The sequence below is a fragment of the Neophocaena asiaeorientalis genome, unplaced genomic scaffold, assembly GCF_003031525.2.
Source record: "Neophocaena asiaeorientalis asiaeorientalis breed wild unplaced genomic scaffold, Neophocaena_asiaeorientalis_V1.1 scaffold866, whole genome shotgun sequence".
In the NCBI taxonomy this organism is placed as follows: Eukaryota; Metazoa; Chordata; class Mammalia; order Artiodactyla; family Phocoenidae; genus Neophocaena; species Neophocaena asiaeorientalis.
In genome coordinates this window covers 390,403-408,943 of record NW_020172694.1, presented here as the reverse complement: position 1 = coordinate 408,943, position 18,541 = coordinate 390,403, and the positions used below count along the sequence as shown (strand labels likewise).

At 35.2% G+C, this 18,541-nt stretch overlaps 1 protein-coding gene across 1 annotated transcript in view; it reads right to left on the bottom strand.

Moving 5' to 3' along the window:
* The window catches only part of ROBO1 (roundabout guidance receptor 1), a 391,570-nt gene that overhangs the window by 62,661 nt on the left and 310,368 nt on the right, over positions 1-18,541 (bottom strand). The window contains exons 10-17 of the mRNA XM_024740150.1: positions 15,716-15,921; positions 14,129-14,210; positions 13,801-13,969; positions 13,548-13,714; positions 6,863-6,984; positions 5,821-6,052; positions 4,720-4,841; positions 1,361-1,532 (exon numbers count right to left, since the gene is read on the bottom strand). Of these exons, the coding sequence (XP_024595918.1) occupies positions 1,361-1,532; positions 4,720-4,841; positions 5,821-6,052; positions 6,863-6,984; positions 13,548-13,714; positions 13,801-13,969; positions 14,129-14,210; positions 15,716-15,921 (1,272 nt within the window). The remainder of the gene's footprint in view (positions 1-1,360; positions 1,533-4,719; positions 4,842-5,820; positions 6,053-6,862; positions 6,985-13,547; positions 13,715-13,800; positions 13,970-14,128; positions 14,211-15,715; positions 15,922-18,541) is intronic.

Genomic DNA, 18,541 nt, shown 5'->3' with positions numbered 1-18,541 from the left:
AGGTAGCTCCCTAGCCAGTTACTTGATTTTGCAGTGTTGCCATTCATCTGTTTGGAATCACAAGACTAAGCTCTGTGCAGCAGTGATGTGCACCATTTCCAGACATGTGCCATTTAAACCCTCCTCCACACTATGTGTTTCTTTTCTTCCTTTCTTCTGGCCCAGGGTCAACCTTGGAAGCCCCATGTTAAAGAAGGGACACCTCATCAGTCTGTGACCCTCCATAGCTACAACCATTGGACTTCAGGTAGACTTTATTATATTGAACTCCAGAAGTTCTGCAAGTGTTATCTGTTACAGCGGGTAGCAGTCTTAACACTGGAACATCAGTAGCCGTTTCCAAATTGAATGCAAAGTTCATTACGTACAGCAACAAAGTTTATTCACAGTGGAATGCTTCTTAATTTTGTTCTGAAATAATTTCTAAGATGTCATCAATATTATCAACATGCAACAGTACTATATACTTATTTGTGATATATAAAGATTCATGTATCTGATTCATTTTCATAATTTAGTAACTGGCATGAAATATTACTAATGCTTAACTTCTGATGTGAAAGGAACAAACAAAGTTGACTATATACTTCTTAGTATCTTAATTTAAATGTCACCTCTTAATATCTGACCCTTTTCTCTCCCCTTTCCATTTATAATTTTGGTGCTGTTTTTTTGTTGTTTGTTTCAGATTTTACTGGTAACCAATAAATTTGAATTTTATGTTCATGCCACATTGTCTATCATGAAGTGTGGTAACTAAGGCTTCTGTCAGGTTTTTGTGTTTCTTTTTTATTCATCTAACCACTTTTGAAGCACACATTGCATTTTTAACTTTCTAAGTAATTAGCATATGTCATATTCCAATGCTCTTTTACATCTCAATCTATCTTTTTTGTTATCAAAAGCAATGCAATTTTAAAGACACATAAATGGTGAATATAAATTGCATATTGCTGTAAACTTCCAATACCTAGTTTAAGTTGTTTCTTTTTAAACCCAAACCACTGTAAGTTCCATGCAGGTGCAGACTGCATCTTTCCTGTTCCCTGAGGCATCCTTGTTGCTCAATTAATAGTATTTATTGAAAAGATGAAAAAAATTCAATAGGACAGGATTAGGATGACACAATACTGACAGCCTTTTGCTTAAAATATCATTTAAAAATGTGTGCTTGGATAAGTTTAAATTCAGTTGTGATATTATAGATAGGTAAAATAAAGCTAACACCATCATTTTCATAATTCTATTGCCACATTCCATAGCCTATTCAACTTGCAATGGTTGGCTCCACTATATACCAAAAAGAAAAACAGTGGGTACACTGATATGTCTTTCAAACCAGATCTGCACTGGCACTCACCTAACTGGATGAACTGTGGCTCACTCTTCACCCCGGCTCCCGCCCCAGTGCTGGCTGCCACCTCTACGCTATACCGGATCCCAGGAACCAGTGAGGGAATAACCACAGAAAAGGTGGAACCATCTACTGTCTTGTTTATATGGTATCGAGTTTCATTGCCCAGACACCAAACCTATAAGAAGAACACAACAAATTATATAAGTTAACGCAAAGATCAGCACTGTGGTTTTAGACTTAGACAGAGTTCAGACTTATCATGAACCTAATGTAGGAAGTTTCAAAAGTCATTTATCCCCTGGATCTAGTTCTGAGAAGACTCTTCTAGTCAAACCTAGTAGTACCTTAGTAGTACCTTAAAGACCTCCTTGAACTTTCTTATATACTTTTAAAGGATTATACCAGGTGATTCTATAAAAGTTTCTACAAAGGATTATATCAGATGATTCCACAAATGATTCTACCAAGACCCTGGTTCTTATTAACCTTATCATCAGGATTTTTTATTTTTTTAACACCTAGAAATTATATGCCAGGAAAAAATAAAAGGAACTTGCAAAAAGCTGTATACATCTAGATAAAGAACAATAACTTACCTATTATCATTCAGTATTTTCATTCCTACTATGGACTTGCATAATACTAGCTGACCAGATATCACAAAACAAAAATGAGTAGGAAACTCTGTGTCTAATACTTTATTTCAACAGTTCTCTAGATAAAATTCCCTGGTGCTGTCACAGTCCCATCACCTTTCATGTCAAAATTGAGAAACAGTTGATTTAAATAGAGAGAGCTTCTGAATAATCTAAAGTATCTTGGCATAAACATGGTTTTTAAAAATAAAACTGAACATAAAGAGTAAGGATCATTCTAGGATTTATTCCACCTATGGTAGGTTGAAAATGAAAGAAAAATTTGAAAGAAAAATAGCACTGAAAGGAAAAATGAAAGAAACATAGCACTCTGATCTTGTATTTACAGTAATTTTAATTAGCCTTTAATAACATATATAAGATCATAAAGAATAACAATACATATTTGATTTAAAAGAAAAATATTCTCCTAATAAGAAAATTATTGTATGTCCCATAACTTTGATATTTGTGGTAGGAAATTATTTTCAGGAAATTAAGATTTCTGAACTATGCTATAATCCTTAATTTAAATTTCACTAATGGATTATTTAATTATTAGAGTGATCTTTTGCCATGTTATAGAGCTTGAATATGATGCATGACAGTATTTGGACTCAGTTTCTATAAGAAAATGATCCATGGAGTAGTAAAACATGCTCTATATTCTTTACGATGTCCTTAAGCAAGGCGTAGGATTAGTTTCAAGTAGCCTATTGTCTAAACTGTAACAGGAAATGGGATTTCAAATAAATCTAAGAGTGTCAGTGTCCTCTATCACACGGGCAAGAACCTTTAATTTTTTTCTTTGAAAGTTAATATCATTTTAATATAATTTCAATGCATAATACCAACAAATGGTCAGACTCTATACTAGGGCCTGACCATTTGGAAATAAAGTGTCCTTTGTGACTTTTTTCCCCTCAATTACATTACACAGCTGAACCAAAGCCACAAACTGATTTTGTACCAGTCAATCAGGTTGTGAAAGGCATTTTATTATTTTAAATTGACCATGAAGTTAAGTGAAATCCACCCTTTCACATTTCTTTAGGAGAGAAATGAGTTTTGACTCTTAGGGGAAAATGCCTACATTACACAATTTCGCTTAAGAGCTGAGACATCGCCACATTTTATATGCTTGAAAATCTCTATGACGGTTTATTTTTCTGGACTGAACGATAGCACCCCATCACTTCCCAGTCTTGAAATAACCTTGAAACTCATGAGAAGGCACTTGAAAGTGTAGAGACTCTTACCTTTTAATGACTCAATTACAGTAGAAGATCTATTTGAAATACCCTAAAATATCCACAGCACATTTATGGCAGTATTTTAAATACTTTAAAAATATGTTGCCCTTTTAAAGTACATGCAACTGTCATACAGGGGTTTTTAGTTTGTTTTTAAAAATCATTTTAAAATAAACTGTTATACCTAAAATTGAGCTCAGTATATTTGGTCATTGTACAAATTAATTTGGTACTCAAAAGTACACTTATGATCTTTATTTGGGTATTATCCGAAAGTGCACAACAGAATCACCTGGAAAGATCTACCAAAGTATATATGCAAGGGCCTTATTAGACTTCCTGAATCAGAATCTCTGAGAATGGTGGCCAGGCACCTATATTTGGAAAATGATTCCATAAGTGATTCTGATGTTAGCATATAACTACCTGTAGAAGGTAAATGTGTTCACCTTCTTAACATCAGTTTCATATCAATAAACATATACAAATATTTACATATATGAGATAATTTACAAAGTATCATAATTTAGCTAGTAACTAGAAAAATACTGAGGTATAATGGACATATAAGGCAGTGTCTATAGAAATACGTTTTACAGTTAAAAGTCTTCTAGTATGTAGTGTGTCTACGTAAGTGTTGAAAAAATACACATAAAATTTACTCTCTGTTGAGATTTCCCTAATTCAATCTATCGTTTATTCATTTATCATAGCTCATTAAAACTGTGCTTTAATGTATATTCGTTAACAGGATAAATCTCATGTCCTTAATTTTTATTGTACCTTGGCATGCTTGAAAATATTTGCTGGAGATGAATCTATATAACCCTCTCTAAATTCAATGATTAGAGCTGATAACTTCACAGGTAAAAATAATTATTCAGAATCACTGGATTACATTACTTGACAATACATCATATGTTTAAAAAATTCGTTTAAATATATACAGAAGTTTATAATTGAATTTCCTCTGAGACATAAAATTTTGTTTAGCGATGAAAACAAGGTTTATAAAAGAATTTTCAGGCACAAGAAAATAATTTTTCCAACTTAGCTCCAATGTTACAAAATTCCAAACATGTTAAAAGAAAGAAATCAAACCATATCTGATACAATTCTATGGGGCAAACTAATTCTGCAAAATGTATTTAAGCTGTTTTTTAAGGGGAAAAAAAAAGATTCTTTTATTAGCCTTTACATTTGTTGTTTGTGTGAAATTATATGTACCTATATGTACTGTGACCAGGTAAATTCTCTCTTTTAAATTCTTTTTTTCAAATGGCTTAAGAAAAAATTATTCCACAATTATTGAATAAACAGGAAAGTATTTAAAAAATAATTTTACATGCTGCTGTGTGCACCAGCAGATGGCGCCAAATATCCATGAACAACTTAACCAAGGTTGCTTTTTTTTTTTTTTTTTTTCTGCAGGGGAGAGCGGTGTCCATCAGTAAATTGCTATATATGTATTTACCTTATACTCTTGGACCATTCCATTCTGAGTATCTTCAGGAGGTGGCTGCCAACTGACAAGAATTGCAGTTCCATTTCCATCATGCTTTGATACAGTTACACTTTGGGGTGGGGCACTGGGTGCTATGAAATTGTTTTAAAAAGTAGATATATTATGAGCACATTAGAGAACACTGAAAGCAGGCATTTAACATTTAAACAAAAACATATAAAATTTATATCCATATATGTATATGTTTTAAAGATGTATCTCATTCAATATGAATAGTCCCAAACTATTTGTTTTTCCTCGATATCACTAACCTATTGTTATCGTGAGTTTTCCATAACCAAAGTTATATAGATTATCTCCACAAAACATCCCAGGAGAATTCCTCTTTCTCCTACCCTGTAACCCTAGTCCCATGTTCTCCCTAAAAATGTTCAAAAGCATAAAGATAAATACTAACCATCCATGTTATTAACTGTATCCTATAATTTATTGTAATCAAAGTAATAAAGACATTTTAGGAAAAATTCTGGTTATTTTTAAAGAGTACACTTGTGACATGTAACCTTTAACCTTTACGTAAATACTAATTTTTAATCTCTAGTTATAGAGTGTCCAAACATACTGGTTTGTCTAGAGCTGAGGGGTTCCCAGGGACATGAGGCATAAAATGCTAAGCCCAGAAGGTCCCGGGCAAACCAAAACATTACTCACCTTATTTACGGATCATCACTCAAAATAACATTTGATAAATGAATGAAAAATAATTAATGGAAAGACAAGCAAATTGAGAATAATTCCATCTTTAAATGTGAATCTTAGTTCTGAATAATTAAATATATCCAATATGTCATTAAGTAACACAATGTACACATTCGCACATTTTTAGATAGGCCACTACTAAAGCAAGTCGAGTATAATAGAATTTTGGTTTTTAGTAGTTCTAATTAAATAAATCCTATTAACAAAATACAATGCTCACTATCAAAACAGTTAATAATTAATGTCACTAATATTATGACTTAATGTCATTAATACTTTTCCATTAAGTTAATAAAAGCCTAACAAAAAAGTATCTCAATGCATAGTAACCGCACATTTCGTTATACTTGCCTTCTTCTAGGGTTTTGGCAAATTTAATTTCACTATCTGCTCCTTGAAATTCATTAAAAAAAGGACGAGCCTTAATTTCATAGTTGACTCCTTTTTTGAGATCAGGAATAACCACGCTATTTTTGGTTGGAGTCCTCACTTCAAAAACTAACCACTCCGATTCACCATGGCTGGCTCCAAACGGGCGATAAAGAATTTTGTATCCTTGAATATACTGAGACTGTTGGTCCACCTGTTAAAATGACAAATAAAAATGCAATCATTCATGTCCTTTTATTGACTTTTTAGAAAATTATGAAAATTAAATGTGACACAATGCCAAAAAATTCTATCTGACTTCATTCCACAGTTTTCTAGTTTACATAAAGTAAAATACTAAAAACAAATCACTATCTTTCGTAATACGTCCGTAAATGTGACACAATGCCAAAAAATTCTATCTGACTTCATTCCACAGTTTTCTAGTTTACATAAAGTAAATACTAAAAACAAATCACTATCTTTTGTAATACGTCCACTTTTTCAGCTTTTATGTATAATATTAGATACTAATTTCTATGCTTCATGCAGAAATGTGAGGCATCATGGCACTTCCACAACAGATATCTAGAGGTAAGTCAGACTGGCAAGGGGATGAGGAAATAAAATGTATTTTTCCACTTCCTAATTTTAAAAGACTACTTAATATTATTCAGAAATACTTTTCAGTTTCAAAAATTCATATGCTAATGATCCTATCGTTATAGTACTATGAATATATAATTTGTTTCGTCTGAGACTGGTAAAGTTCGTTACTGCAGCATAATATAAAATACACACAAGATGAAAATTTTCTCTGTTTAAAGCCATTTCACAGCTACCATAATAAACAATGCTTACATTATAAAGTTATCATTGGTAGAGAGGTAAGCAACAGATATATATAATTTAACTATCTGTTGCATCTCTCTATATATACATATATTTTTTCAGGTAATGATCTTCCAAAGTCATCTGCTTATTAAAACTGAGATCAAATATTATGGCAGCAACAACGACTCACTGTCCAATGCACTTCGACCGAAGAGGAAGAAAGGACGGTGGGGTTGTGGAGATGTAGTACGACATCTCCCAGTTCTCGCTGGACCTGCTTGTGATCCACCCCCTGACTTGTTGGGGGAACATCTGCAACAATCCAAGGAGACTGTGTCAGATCCTAGACAATGCAACTGACTTGAATGAAAGCATGGGGGAAACAATCCTGTCATTCATAGAAAAATCTCAGAAAAGAAGCAGCATTCCAACTGTGAAGGATAATTCCAACCTGTGATACAGAATAAAATAGGAACAACTTAACCTTTTTACGAGAGTCAGGAGGATAGGACATACAGAGAGAGACAACAAGCAGAGGGCATGGAGACGGCAATAAAGAGCAGGAGGCAAAGATAACAATGGCAAACAGCAGCATTTGAGGGTTCCTCCTATCATGTAATGATCACTTTCTTGCCAAAGATGAGGAGCCTATGCAATCTCCTCTGAGTTTGTTACACAACCTTCTGTACTGATCCTAACTATGCCAGAAAGAAAAGAGCCAGGATTTGCAGGACAGCAGATGAGTAATGGAGAGAATGGACACACATAAGTGAAAAGCAAGCACAAAAAGACATCCTCACTGTATAAGATGAACCTGGATAGCTTAACAAATAAGATATATGATAAGTTAATGGTTATGATGGAGGATACAGGAACCACCAACACAATAGGATAGCATAGGATAAGATAGAATAAAACAGAATAGAACAGAACAAAACAAATCTGATGAGAAAAGAGTACTTAACATCTATTTAATTGATGGTTTGGTTTAGTTTAGTTATTGTATCACTGTCAGAAAGGTTCAATAAAGAGTTCTAAATCTGAAGAACAACATTTTTGGAAAGGAGACCGAGAACATAATAAGAATTAAACTGCTACTAGTGTTCATTTATGTTGCGCTTTTTTTCCCAACAAGAGAGTGTTTTGTTAAACTTACTAAGAAGTCTGTACTTGATAAAAATTGCCTGTTTCTAAAGAGATTTTCTAAGTACAGACGCTTTGCTTTGTTTACAGTAGTAAAAGGGAACACGGGATGAACAAGAGAAGAAAATTAAGATTTTTCTAATATCCATAATTCTCCTTCTCAAAGTACTGTATCTTGGCACATATATTCTGGATTACTTTCCATCGCACAAGCAACAGAAACAAGAAGTTTCGTTTTATGAATGATTAAATACTTTTAAAGAACTGAGGTCGGATAGAAAACAAAAACATGAATATGAAAAATGTGGTTGGGGACTTCCCCGGTAGTCCAATGGTTAAGACTCCACGCTGCCAGTCTTCAAGGAAGGGAACTTGGCTACAGAAAGACTGAACACCTGCTCCAAGGCCACAGCATCCATGAGCAGGCAGTAAAAGCCAGGCCTTTGGACACAAATCATGCATGCTCTTTTCACTACCCCAGACCACCTTATTCATGGGATCTAAGTTTCTTGGTTAAGAATGCAAGTCAACTGGAAGTTCATACCTCTTTGCAAACTTCCAGTTGCAAAATAAATGACTCACAGGTATGAAATGCACAGGGTGGGATATGTAGTCAATAACTATGTAATGTCTTTGTATGTTGACATATGGTAACTAGACATGCTGGTGATCACTTTGAAATGTATAGAAATATCGAATGACTATGTTACGTAACAGGAACTAACACAGTGTTGTAGGTCAATTATACTTCAAAAACAAACAAGCAAACAAACAAACTCATAGAAAGAGAGAACAGATCTGAAAAAAAAAAAGACTCTGAGCTTCCACTGCAGGGGGTAAGGGTTCGATCACTGGCTGGGAACTAAGATTCCCACATGCCTCATGGCGTGGCCAAACAAACAAACAAAAAAATGAGGTCGGCTATATGGGAAAAGAATCTAAAAGAGAGTGGACATATGCATATGTGCATATAATATTCACTTTGCTGCACACCTGAAACTAACACAACAGTGTAAGTCAGCTATACTCCAATAAAAATTTTAAAAAATGAGGTTGGTAAGTATGTTTGATGAAGTCCATGGAAGGCAGGCAAATGAAAGACAAGACAGAACAAGAGTGCTATTCAGGGGCTTCCCTGGTGGCGCAGTTGTTGAGAGTCCGCCTGCCGATGCAGGGGACGCGGGTTCGTGACCCGGTCCGGGAGGATCCCACATGCCGCGGAGCGGCTGGGCCCGTGAGCCATGGCCGCTGAGCCTGCGTGTCCGGAGCCTGTGCTCCGCCACGGGAGAGGCCACAACAGTGAGAGGCCCGCGTACCGCAAAAAGAAAAAAAAAAAAGAGTGCTATTCAAAACCCTTAGATGTAATAACCTTGATTTATAAACTTATAAATAAGCAAAATGAGAAAACCTGAGATAGTTTTGGCTTCTTATAGTTTATCAGACCTTTGGCTCATACTGGCCTTCGGGCTACCCATTATCACAGACTAGAGACAGAAAGCACTTGATTGTAACTTTTCCATCTCAGGCAGATTTACTTCTCTACTGGTCTCCTTTGCTCCTACAACTTTAGCTACCATCTACCTCTAGGGTAAGAGTGGAGTTCTTGGAATAAGACAGATTTGGCAACTCCCCAACTTAGCAACTCGACCGCCATGTAATATTGGGAAGATTTCTTAACCTCACTATTTTTCAGTTACCTCATCTGTCAAATGGCAATATCAATGGAAGCTACTTCTGAGGAGGGGATTTTTGTGAGAACTGCATTTTTTAAGGCATATAAAGTCCTCTTCTTGAAGGTAGGGATTGGGTCAATTTTTATGAACCCAGAATACCTAGCACAGTTCCATACATATAGAAGGTGTTAAATAAACATTAGTTGAGTTAAAGTGAATTACTGTATGGAAAACACACACATATCAAACATATTGTATTAGCTTCTAAACATGTTCTCTCACATGTAAACTTCCATCCTCAGGGAATCGTCTACCTTTTAGGAAGTGTCTTAGTAATCATTTTAAAAGGTAACTACTATAATTTGCATGGCAATCTCTAATTTCTCTGGTTGAGGTAACATGCCAGTTAATCCCTTCATGAAATCTAGGAAAAATCCCTAGTGTAACCATTTTGGCAATAGAATATTATTTTAGAAAATTCCTCATCAGAAAGAAAAATGGAAAGTAATGTCTAATAATGTAATATTGAGACATGTATTAATTGGTCCCTTTATTGTCCTTGCTTTCCTTCTTCCTCCTGAAAGAAATGTATTATAATGTGAAAGGTCTTCCCAACATTCAGAATTAAACTTGGAGGAAATCTCAGATATGATTCTACTCCCACTATTTCCCCAGTATTGGAGCTCCCTATACATAATCTCTGAGGGGGGGCATTATCCAGGCCCCCTTCATTATTTACAATAACTGGTCTCTTATTATCTATAGTATACACATATTCTGTACATTCTACGTCTGTGTGCATATTCTTTAAAAGATAGGGCTCAAGAATGCTGTGTGGACAGAACATGGATAAAGAATAGTAGTAACACTGGCAACAACTACCCCCATCTCAGCAATGTCTACCCCCCAGCCCACTCCCACTTGCTAGGTGCTCATGTCATCTTCCTTGCATTATCAAATCTTGTATTTGGGAAAGCACATTTTGATTACACTGGGACAGGGCTCCAACTCCAACTGCGACCTAGGTTTACCTGACTCCTGAACAGGAAACCATGCCCTGGATCTGTGCAACCTTAAGACCCAGCTCATTCATAGAATTGTCCACTTGGGGAAGACTTTTTTTGCAGCCATGCTGCAGAAGTAATTAAAGAAATTATGCCTGCTCCCTTGTGAATCAACTTCCAACAAGTCTTTCCTGAATTCCCTCTACCCCTGGCTCTTCTCCTAACTGCTTACACGTTCTGTACCCTTCAACTGGATTTTCCCAGGTTCTTCCCCAGGCTCCTGCTATGGCCTGACTCAGCTCGGCTTCGGTGTGTCTCAAAAGCAGTCTAAGAACTAGACGATGAAATCTGCCTCAATGTTAACTTCCACTCATTGGCTTGTTTTGGTGCCTGGAGTTAGAATAAGCATATCTTACTCTTAAAATATTAAGGAAGAAAAAGTCAAGCCCAGTCTAACGTTGTTATTTTGGGGGTTAAATGTGCCAAGTCTTTGGATTTCTTTTCCAATGATGTGGTTTTCAGCCTTTAGTGCAGCCTCACCAACCATCCTCACTGTCTTCCTCTTAAAAGTCTACCTGAAAATGCAGTGCTCAAAATAAGACACATTACTCCCTTCGTGATCTGACCAGTTCAGATTTTGATCTGCATATAATTCTGCTAAGACTAGATTTGTTTCTTCGACAACTACTCACTCCGTTGGCTCAGATAGGTGTGCTAATTGACTTCCAACACTGAAGTCATCCTGACACACCTGACACACACTCACATGTACTCTCTTTTTAAGCCCAGTATCCTCAGCCTATTCTTCTACAGCTAATTTTTTAAACCTCAGTCCAAGTACCAGACTTTTAAATTTGCTCCATTAATTTTAATCTTGTTAGTGCTGACCCATCATTCCAGACTGTCGAGATACATTTAATTCTGGTTTTCTCATTCAGCACACTAGCTGTGTTTCTCAAATTTTATGAACTTCCTCTGTTTTTAGTCCAGACAGTGAAAGAAATACAAGTCCAATGACAGTCTTATGGCATATAATATAAAAGAAATATGAGCCCTGTATATTCATAAATTGGCTAATTTAATCCTTGTCCAATCTTGTGGAGTAGGGATTTTTAGCCCCATTATATAGATGAGGGAACCGATGCTCAGGGAACATACTAACTTGCTAGTAGGTTGAAGAGCTGAGATGAAAAATTCTTTGATTTCACAATTGTATGCCTGTTTCACTATGTTTCCAGTTTTCCAGTTGACATGGGTTTGTTTCCTTTAAGTTGTTCTACTAGCTATCATGTATAAAGGTAAGTTGATTAAAATTAAAAAAAAAATTAACTCACAGATAAAATGTTGACTACCTCCTCGCTTAAGAGTTGAGGATATATTTTACAAAATCATTCATATGAGTATATGACAGAACTGCAGTTAATGAAAAACTTTTCCTAAGGTCTACTGGGTAGAGGCCACTGTACTGGGGACAAAAGTTTAAGTTCACTTTACAGCTGTCATAGTTTCTGCATTCTTTACAAATGCGTATCTAATATTGAAAACCTCAAACTGCCTTAAGGCAGGCTCCAAGAATATTAAAGCTACTGGTGAAGTGACTCATAATAGCAAATATATGTATCTGGGTGTGTTGATTTCACACAGCAAGAAACAGACATGGGCATGTTCTACACTCAGTTTGCTCTCTCAGTGAATTCTGAAACAAAAAGTCCTTCCCAAAAGAATGCTTATATACTCACTGGAGAAGACAAAACATGCAACATGGCTGGCAGACCCTCTCCCAAACCAGGAAAAAGTAATTTAAATCTTTCAGTACTTTTGTGTGCAATTTGTTTCTGTCACTGTAACTAAGTTTCCATTTTTCCTTTGGAAATATACGAATTAAGATAGAGACATTATGATTCCTCGGCATGTTGAGAAAAGAATTTTATATTTCTAATTCCTACCATCTAGAATTACCTTTCTTTATTAATCTTATATTAATAAAGTATATTTTAATTGTGATGACAATACGTTTAAAAAAAGGTAAAGGCTGATTCAAATTCATCTTTTTTTTAATATATAAATTTTACTACTATTAAAACATTAAAATAACAGGAGGAGCAAGAGAGTGGGTAGGAGATAATAATCTGTTGAAAGCTAAAAATAATTCCTGGGCTTCCCTGGTGGTGCAGTGGTTGAGAGTCCCCCTGCCGATGCAGGGGACACAGGTTTGTGCCCCAGTCCGGGAAGATCCCACATGCCGTGGAGCGGCTGGGCCTGTGAGCCATGGCCGCTGAGCCTGCACGTCCGGAGCCTGTGCTCCGCAACGGGAGAGGCCACGACAGTGAGAGACCCGCGTACCACACACACACACACACACACACACACACACACAAATAATAATAATAATAATAATTCCTATTCATGAAAGACAATAAAAAGCAGTGTATCCAGAATGTGGTCCAAGTGAAAAAATTTCCAGTTTCAAATGTTTTTAGAAGCAGCTTCAACATGTTCATTTTTCCTTTTATCTGTTTCTTTAACCCAGCTTTGACGAAAATATACATGATTTCCATTTAAAAGTTTAATATATCATGGTTCACATAATTGGCAATGAAAGATAGGCGAAACAACATACAGACCTAAATTATTTTTGCAATGGTTGCAATGTTCAAAACTCATCCAGGAGGTCATGAGTATTAATCTCAACATACATAAAATTTACTCAATTTTAAATACAATTATGTGATTAAAATTTTACACCCACATATAGTCATATTTAAAAATCAAAAAATTGAAAATAATACAAAAATATTCACATAATATTTTTGCTCACTGGATTTGTGATTTATAAAATGAGAAACATTTCTCTGTTATTCATCTTGTCTTGGAGTGCTAGGCCCAGAAAATAAGAAAGTATGCAGACACTGTGTATTAAAAATTAATTGAGCAACTTGGATAATAGATCTATGTTAAATATACAATCCTAGCATGTAGTACAAATGAGTTACTTGTAAAATTATAACATCTAAAGATAAGTAGATGTCTCAAGGCTGAGTAAATCAATATTTACCTTGTGTTTTCACTGGGTCTGATATCTGGCTTGGATCACTAATTCCATATGCATTTGCTGCCCTCACAAGGAAAAGGTAAATTGCATTAGGTTTGAGTCCTTTAATGGCAAATGTTTCTGTTTTCACATTCTCTGCTACGGTCTGCCAGCTGCTGCCAGACGCATGGCTAAGGATAGATACACAAGTTAGAACATGCATATTTAATGGTAAATCAAAAGGGAGAACAACTAGGAAACATCGTCTTCACTCTACCTGAAGGCTTCTATAATATAAGATGTTGGAGTTGCACCTGAATTCAAATTTGGTTGCCATGACAACGTTACTGTATTTCGGCTGACATCTGTAACTTCAGGTTTTGAGGGGGCACTAGGGATTAAATTTGGGTCGGTGGGTCTTGGAGGCTGAACTGGAACTCCAAATTCTAACAAAGAAGAAAAAGACGAAAGATGTTTACGCAGATAAGCACATAAATGTAGATATCATACCCATCCACCTACTCAAGCATCAAGACATGCTCTTCATCTTTTTACCAGTGAGTAAACAAAAGCTTTATTTTAAGGTAAAACACTGTTGAATTTACCTTGGACTTCAATGTAAGCACTCCATGTTGCTTCACCGCTGGGGGTTGATGCAATGCAGGTGTACCGACCAGTGTCACCCAGCTGAGAAGACAGATGCAAAATAAATATTTGGAACAATCAAGAGCTCACTGGGCTGAAAAAGCAATTATAGTTTTGTATATGGTCCATGAATATGGATAACTTGCATTAAAAAGCACTAACCAGAAACTGCCTCTTAGTTTGTTTTTATTGAATGTGAAGTAAAATACTGCATGAAGACAGAAGACAAAAATGTTATTCTAACTGTATAATAAAAATATAATATTTAAGTGCATTAACATCACCATTTTCTGTGTCGTGCAGTAAACAATGAGCTATATAACTTTAATTTCAAAGGGTTAATCTTTATTACTAATTTATAGCTTTATATTTAATAAGTCACGTAATAGGGCTAATAAAATTTAGCCAGTGACTATTCTTGCTATTTCATATATTATGTGAGTTACACCCATATGGATATCAGAGATAAACAAATATTTATAGAAAATGGATAGACACAAAATGATTTCTTCTTAAAGCATTCACTCTTTTTTCTCATTTTATGTTTTTAACCTGTAACTTAAGGCAGTTTCGTAAGTATAAAGTCAAACTCCAGCTGGAATGATGCTCTCTCTTCCTTTGAAAGACTGACTGCCAGAAAACAAACACAGGTCACATGTTCAACGTTAAAATCATCAGTACCATAATGAACCCATATACCTCTGCCTAAGGTAATAATTCTATCATCATATAATGTTGGATAAAACAAAAATGCTGTCATCTTGCTCTGGCAATTGTAATAACAAAGTCACAATCATTGTCACATAAAAGTACAACATATTAACTTTCGTGGCACATAAAATGAACTGCTATGTTGATCCAAAGCTCCAAAGAAGCCGCCCACAATAGGCAATAAAGCAATCGAAATTTATGTTTATTGCTGTCAAGGCTATTCTTTCATATGCCTCATGAGCTTGTCTGATCTTGATCTAAAATGAAAAGAAAAATCAAAGCAAAAGAACACAGTCCTGAAAGAACAGGTATGGGATGTGATGCCCTGGGAAGGTAAATCCCTAAATTGTTCCCACAAACCTGTGGGCTTTCATCATTTAATATTCTGATTTGAAATGTACATTCAATGTGTACATTGCTTTATTGTTTGCATGCAGAGTATTCTGTAATTGCAAAATTCTGAACCAAATATTCACAATAAAAGAACCCTTCAAGTACATGGCACATAATATGATACTGGAAGATATCTTTGAAAAATGCTTTATGGAATGAATGCATCACATCACCACTTGGAAGGTATTTTTATCTCCCATAAATCCTCATCCTTTTCTCCTCCATATAAAACCTTAAACTACTTGCCATGGGCTAAATTATAAGTCAAATCATCTTTAATATACACAGTGAAATGTCTGAAAGAACAACACATCAAATTAAAAATATATTAATACTGTTATTAACATTTCGTTGATTCTAAAATTTGAGACTTCAACACTAGTTGCTGGAGGCAAAACCAAAGTGGAACAAAATGGGAAACCCAGGGTGTCATTTCAAGTTACCTTAGCATATCGGATCTGTAGTACTCCGGTCTCCAGCTGTTTGATTCGAGAATCTTGGGTTGAAACAAGGACTCCATCCTTTCTCCACAGAATTGTGGGCACTGGACTGCCTGTGGCCACACAGCTGAGCACTAAAGTACCATCCACTGCTACAGTCTGATTCACAGGACCCTGTCGAATGACTGGGGGAGGCCGGTCTGCGATCACTGCCAGAACAAACAACAGGAAATAGATTTCTGCAACTGGAAGCAATTTTCTAATCATCCGAACAACAGCAGTTGCTCTAGGCTTTGAAACAAACTAATTAAACAGGTAATTAAAGTAGGAGACATGCATTATTCAGAATGCATTTCTATGATGCACTGATTCAGAATATTAAAATGTACTCCTTTCAAATGACCAACCACTGACTAGGCTTGCTGCATTGTCAAGGGACCTACTTAACTTAAGAGTTCAGAGACTACATAAGGATTTTGGATGGTGAAGGAAATGTATCGTGGAGAGAAGTGGAATACTGTGCTTTTTAAACTTTAAAATATGTAAAACACAAAACAACAAAAAACCCATTTACCCCAAGGAAACGTATAAGACAGATTTTCATAAATGACCCAAAACCAACTTGATAATCTTTCTGAGTCCAACAGAAAGAATGATGGTATCATACCAGCATGCTTGACAATTTTGGATTCAAAAATGTGCTTTGGACGTTGATAACTGATCAATCAATATGACTGAGCTCTTTTTATCTTGGAATTTTTTCTATTAAAAGAGTACATAGTGAATTCAGAGAAACTGGAAAACTGTCTAAAAATATTCTTGGTAAGCTAGAAATGGATATCCTAACCCAGGATATAACACACTTCCATATCAGAATTATAGGAATGGGAAGGCACTTTCGCTAAATCTATCACCTTAACAGTTTTAATGTCCCATGGAAGAAAACAGTGGAAGGCATTTTTATAACATATAAATAAAATTACTCTTATTATATGAAAAAATCTAAAACCTAAAAACTTTATCTGAGATAACAAAGTCATAATTTTAGGGAAAAATCCAAAACAACTGTAGTGGAACTAGTATAAATTCTGCATTAGAGAGATGTTCTGATCTCCTGACATAGGCAATTTAGGTGAAATTCCAGAGATAGTTTTTTAAATGAATAAACATTAAAAATAAAGTTCATTTTTCATTATTAAACTTTAAAATTCTGAATATTAGTTTAAAATATTTTAAGTCACAAATATTCAAAAGACAACTCTAAGAAATTGCCTGATTAAACAAAACTGGTTGCCAGAGTGACTAAAGTTTGGATGCAACCATTTGCAAAGCTGGATGTGTCTTGTTCAAAGTTTTATGCACCAAAGATTTCTCACAAGCTGGAGTCACACTTCAATTTGTTCCTCATTTATCATGCAATAATTATTAGTTTGGGGCATTCAATCTAAGAAAAACAAGAAAGTGAAATCAGCAACTGTGCATTTTCACTCCACCCTTCCAATTCTCTTCCATCTTTGGTTGCTGGTGTGAAATCTGTTAATACCGTGGAGGTATATTAGAAGGCTGGAGTTTGAAACTTGGCAGGAGTGTTTCAGATACTCCATGGATGAAACATATAAGCCAATAATTCCTTTGCTTAAGAATCGTTTAATCTTTTCTACATTATCTGTTGATTTTGGCTCAAATCAAATTAGAGGCCCCTCCTGGTAAGTATGAAAAAATAAGGATAAGTGTTTTAGTGCACTGGGGTTTTTATAAGACTCTACCACCTGTGTTCCCTTGATTATAAGAATGAACGAATATTTATTTCCAGATATTAATTGAATTAGTAACAGAGGGTTTCTTTATAACTGATTATGATAAAGTCCAGTAACAGAGTGGTTTACATTTCATAGTCTTGCTATATTTAGAAACAATCCAATATCCGGGGATTTATTCAACTTTCTATATCTTTACAGTTCTTTGATATTTGCATCATATTTAGCGTCATCCTCACTTCCTTATCCTATCCTAACCCAGTTTAATGATGTTGTTTCTCTGTTATTGATTTCTTCCTGGTTTACACTGGGTACTTTACAAAAATAAAGCAAGAAAAGAGAAGCAAGGTTGACTATCAGGCTACACCATCTGTCATGTGTCTTTAGGCAAGTTCCTTAAATTATCTAAGTCTCGGTTTTTTACCTGTAACATGAGGATAATAATACTTGCTCTAACCAGCTCAGGGGATCGCTATGAAGATATAAATGGAATAACAAATATTCCATGTGCTTTGTTAATTGCAAAAAGCTAGACAATTATATGAATTGTGATATCACGATCCTTTTCTATAAAATAGTAATATGTAAATCAGAGGTAAAAAAGTTCATTAAAGCAATTTTATGTTTTTAGGTAAAGACAATGAAACATTTTGGTGTTGTCACAGATTAGAATAAAATACTGATGAAATGTTCAAAGTTACACAAATTGAAATGCGTAGTACATTTAGCAGTCAACACTAAGTTTAGGATTTATGAGAAAAACTTCCAATCGAGTCTAATAGCTCACATTTGGATTATTAAAATGAATTATCAGGTAATAGAATAGGATGTGTAAGACACAGAAATATGATTTAAAGAAAGTAAGTGCATGGACTTTGTAATCAGAAGGATGTAGCACTGTAAAGAGAAAACAGTCCGTATTTGTGCTCTCCAGTACAGAAGCCAAGAGCTTCAAACACTGCTGAGCACCTGAGTGTGGCTGGTGTGATTGAGGAACTGGATGTGTAGCTTTACTTAATTTTAAGTAATTTTGATTCAAACTTAAATAGCCTCATGTGGCAAGTGCCCACCA